We start from the raw sequence: 5,000 nt of genomic DNA on the forward strand, positions 1-5,000 counted from the left end.
ACTGCTATGAGTTGAGCGGAGTGATGGCGTGGGGCGTCATGATCATAGATCTACTGATCACAGGAGGAGTTATACTCATCATCTACTTCTGTTCTGCCAGAAACAGTGACAGCAAACCGAAGAAAGGTGCAGAACACACACCACACCATCTCAGACATCCATCAGCTTACAGGACACTTACACCAACCTGATCGGCTTCAGTTCAACACACACATATGATTCAGAACTGAAGAACACTGCGATATTTCTACAGTAGCACCAGACTGACATCACAAACCCCATAAAAGAAGACCACAGTGAACATATTACACATATATTACAAATCAACATCTATACAGTGTTCATTTCAGATTCAAAAGGGAGAAAGATGTTGCATGAGAAGCGTGAAGCATTTATACACGACATTGTTTTGATGTTACATGAATTAGTTTGAGATCTGAAGAGTTGTGTCGAGCATGTGTTCTAGTGAGTGTAAAAAACTATTCAACATTAAACATTTTCATGATTTATTCTGTTTTAATTCACAGTATCAAATTCCCGACCAATGAACCCTCCTCGACCTCCAAACCAGGACTATGCGGTACGTCTGACAAAACGAACCAAAGCAGAACTTCTCACAACACTGAATGTTTTATTCATCAGAATGAGATCAAAGTTTAGGTGCGCTGTGATTGGTCAGTAATCCAGTGTTGCTATAGTAACAGCAGTTCACTGCACTGCTCTCACAGAAACCAGCTACTAACCTAGTTAACACCCCTGGCTCTACTAGTGAGTGATTCAGTGATTCAGTGAGTCAGTGAGTCAGTGATTCAGTGAATCGTGTCTGAGCTGCTGTTGATTCTCTGTGTACACTGAGCTCCAGTGTCTTGGTCATTGATTACACTGATGTCTCTGATGATTAACTCTAATCTTCTGATTGATATCCTGGTGTTTGTGATGTTTTCTCAGGCTCTGGATCCGAAGATGCGCAGCGGTGATGGGTTGTACGCAGGCCTCAATAAGTAGACTCTGTTCAGACGTCTGGATTACTGTAAATCAAACTCTGGTGATTCATAGGGTTTCTTAAACGCTTGTTCCTCTGTACAGGTTTATACATTAGTGTTCTGTTTTATACGGTAACTGTGTGTGAGTGTGTGTGAGTGTGAGTGTGTGTGTGTGTGGAAAGTTCAGCTCATGAAACATCGGAAACTGATGATGGAAACAGCATCTGTGCTGAGAAGATTGTGTCATTTCACACTTTTGATTTCAGAATCGTCTTGTTTACACACTTCAAGAGAAACCTTCATGTTCTGATGTACAACTGTCTCATTTCACAATAACAATTAACTTTAGACTTAGACAATTATTACATTATATTACAAACATGCAATAATTCATGCTTAACTAATGCACAGAAAATCAGGCGTTAATATATAACTCAAGAATAACTACACTGAAACAAGTAAGTGGCTATGGCTATATTTTATTTTTATATATATAGAATGTTCAAAGTTAGTCAACTATATTTGTTTATTTAAATGTAACTAAAATAAATTGATTGCAAAATTGTAAATTCAATGAATAATTTGTTTTTCTCTCATTTCTTTTTCTATATAATCAAAAAATTGTTATTAGTTACATGTGTCATAAGCTGAAATGCATGGCTTCGACCCATCGTGGTAATTAACATACACATTTACATTATTAGTTATTATTATATGTTATTAGGGAATTAATACATTATAATACATGTAACTAATAACAATTTATTGGTTAGTTAATTTATGTATCATACAGAATGTTGATGCAGTAGTTATTAATAAATGCTTTAGTTGTTTGTGAGTTATATATTAACTCATGATTGTCTGTGCATTAGTTAAACCTGAAGAGTGGCGCTGTGTTGTGAAGTGTTAACACACTGTATAACTCAGGTGCTGCACTGAGAGATATACATGACAAATAAAGCTGATTTTGTGAAAGTTGAGTGTTGATTTGTGCTTTAAAACGTTTATACAATTAACACATTCACATACACACACACAGATAGTACACACACACACTCACACACATACACCGGTATATACACATAGTTCTCATGTGTGTATGCAGAGCACTGTGTGTGTGTGTGTGTGTGTGTGTGTGTGTGTGTGTGTGTGTGTGTGTGGTATGCGTTTGTATGAAGTATTGTACAAGCTATAACTCATTCTGCCACTCTCACACACTTATTCTTCTTTCACACACATACATTTCAACCTTTGTTTTTGGTATCCATTACTTCCTGCGTATACAGGAAGTCACTCTCAGACCATGAAGAACATGTGCAAGACTTAGCTCTTCCTCACAGTTTTACACGGATGCTATTCAAAGTCATCCTGTTTTCTTTTCATGTACATATTTAAATGTTTTCATTTTAAAGTATGATGATGTAACCTAGGTGTTCTACAGATCTGTGTACAACTGTTATGATCCTGATCCTGATCTTCTACTGACCCGGTTAGGCTAATGGTTTATATTTTTGACTTTCCCTGGGGACATTTTCACAGACCTTGCCACAATCAAGAAATCAAGAAATTATTAAATATGCCACCCTAAAAGAAAGCCTTGTCACCCCTGCTGCCACCCCAGTTGCCAGCAACGAATTAAAGGTTATTGCCTATTTGAAAATTTACTAGCGCGAATCTTTCGTGATTCGTGATCCCGCTCCGAACTCCCGAACTGACTCAAATGATCCGCGAATCCGCTCCAAACTCTCGAATTGATTCAAATGATTCGCGAACCCGCTCCAAACTCTCGAATTGATTCAAATGATTCGCGATCCCCAAACTGACTCAAATGATTCGCGATCCCGCTCCAAACTCCCGAACTAATTCAAATGATTCGCGATCCCCAAACTGACTCAAATGATTCGCGAACCCGCTCCGAACTCCCTAACTGACTCAAATGATTCGCGAACCCGTTTTGAACTCCCAAACTGACTCAAATGATTCGCGAACCCGCTCCGAACTCTCGAATTGATTCAAATGATTCGCGATCCCGCTCCAAACTCCCGAACTGATTAAAATAGTTTGCGATCCCCAAACTGACTCAAATGATTCGCGAACCCGTTTTGAACTCCCGAACTGACTCAAATGATTCGCGATCCCGGTACGAACTCCCGAACTGATTCAAATGATTCACAATCCTCGAACTGACTCAAATGATTCGCGAACCCCAAACTCTAATAATTTACAAAGTATTAATATACTGTAATATTTTTTTTGTTGTTGTTGTTGCTATAAAAACAGACCTAAGCCATCAATAGCCTTTAAAATGGCTTAAAATGCATTATATAAAAAAATAATGAGGCAATAATGATTGGTTAATAATAACACTGTTAAAATACATAATGTAGGCAAATACTAAATAAACTATTTATGTACATGTTATTACAAATGTCATGTGATTGCTGCTGTTACACTTACAGGACAATCAAATCCTTGTTTAGGATACTGACCAAACATTTCATTCAAATATTCACTAAATCTTTCATTTTTGGACACCTTTTTGCTATAGATGACACAGGCTTTATAATTTCTTCAACAAAAAACGTGCATGTCACAACCCTTACTAAAATAAACCATGGTTTTATCATAGTAAAACTGCTTAGTTTCCTTCTGCATGATTTCTGAATGCTTGAGACTATAAAATAAATTAGAGTCATAATAAAGTTATAGCCACAGGTAAATGTCGAGAGCTACAATTGTGATTTGTAAATAATACAATTTATTCATTTAGTTTTTTATTTGATTAAAGTTATTTTTTCACCCCTATAGTAGTTTTTTTCCATCATCATATTTGAGGAAGGGGGGCACAACAATAAATCCTGCTTATGGGAACCCTTAAGGTGTTGTTATACACGTCTCTGGGAATGTGTGCTCTACTACACACACACACACACACACACACACACACACTGAAGCACGCGTGGTGTTTTCAGCTCTTCACTATATTAACACATGATGTAGGCTTCACATGTGCACGTCAGTGTGCTATGAGAGGATTTCACCATTTCATTTGATAAAACTATCGTCATTCATTCGTATCGAATACACAGACTGACAGAAACGCCAATGACTTTACGACAACCTGTCAAAATAACATTTTGAAGAAATTCAAACAGAAATACATTACTATTGCACAGTAGAGTACGCTATACTTCAAGTATTATCATACTTGATATGCTATACTTCCTATTAGCTAATAATAATAGTTAATTAAAAAACGCAGAAACTCTGGTTACAACCCAACAAAATAAAAGTTTGGTCTAACTCAAAGAAATTATGTAAGAAATTGCTTAGTAAAATATAATTTAAAAAGATATACTAAAACATTATTTTAAAGGAATATCACACAAGTTTTCATAGAAGTTTTAATTTAAGCTTGCCAAAACAATAACACCATATTTTTCAGAAACTATTTCTAAAAGTACATTTGTATTTGTGCCTATAATGTTTATTTATTTATGATTATTGTCAGCTAATAAAAGCTATGCTTCAGGACCATATTCATATAACATCTAAGGCTAAATGTAGCTCTTGACTGGTTGAGTTAGATGATGATTAACACTAAACTGTAGAAAATCAGTTGAGTCTCCCCAGCTGTAGATGTCATTGGCTGTTAAAATCTTGTTTCTTATAATAAATTGACATATTGATAACACTGAATCTTTTATAATGCTCTTAATGACATGTGGATGCATACTGTATGCATTAGTGAGTGTGTGGGGCTTATGGGGTATGGTCACTTATTCCTTATATGAACTGTTTCAAATGCAAGACATTGATTGCATGAGATTAAGTTTGTAAATGATAGCTGTGTCCTTTTGTAGTGTGCACATATATTTATCATCAATCTGTGATAACTGTGACTAAATTCAGTACATATACGTCTGCCATATGTTGCCACCCCGAATAAAATCCTGCCCCCTTCTCGCCACCCATCAGTATTTTTCTAGATCCGCTCCTGCAGTGAAGGATGCATTG

The 5,000-nt window shown here is 36.3% G+C and overlaps 2 protein-coding genes across 4 annotated transcripts in view; one reads left to right on the plus strand and one right to left on the minus strand.

Moving 5' to 3' along the window:
• LOC113114680 (T-cell surface glycoprotein CD3 epsilon chain) overlaps positions 1-1,958 on the plus strand; it is a 2,460-nt gene extending 502 nt beyond the window's left edge. For both annotated transcript variants that reach the window (XM_026281596.1, XM_026281597.1), the window contains exons 3-5: positions 1-126; positions 528-580; positions 949-1,958. The exon at positions 1-126 is cut by the window's left edge and continues 9 nt beyond it. In XM_026281596.1, coding sequence (XP_026137381.1) covers positions 1-126; positions 528-580; positions 949-1,005 — 236 coding nt within the window. In that variant the 3' untranslated portion in view covers positions 1,006-1,958. The remainder of the gene's footprint in view (positions 127-527; positions 581-948) is intronic.
• Positions 1-5,000, minus strand: part of LOC113114651 (leucine-rich repeat and fibronectin type III domain-containing protein 1-like) — a 680,315-nt gene that overhangs the window by 77,634 nt on the left and 597,681 nt on the right. The gene's annotated exons all lie outside the window — the stretch shown is intronic.

This window comes from Carassius auratus, chromosome 15 (assembly GCF_003368295.1).
Source record: "Carassius auratus strain Wakin chromosome 15, ASM336829v1, whole genome shotgun sequence".
Lineage (NCBI taxonomy): Eukaryota > Metazoa > Chordata > Actinopteri > Cypriniformes > Cyprinidae > Carassius > Carassius auratus.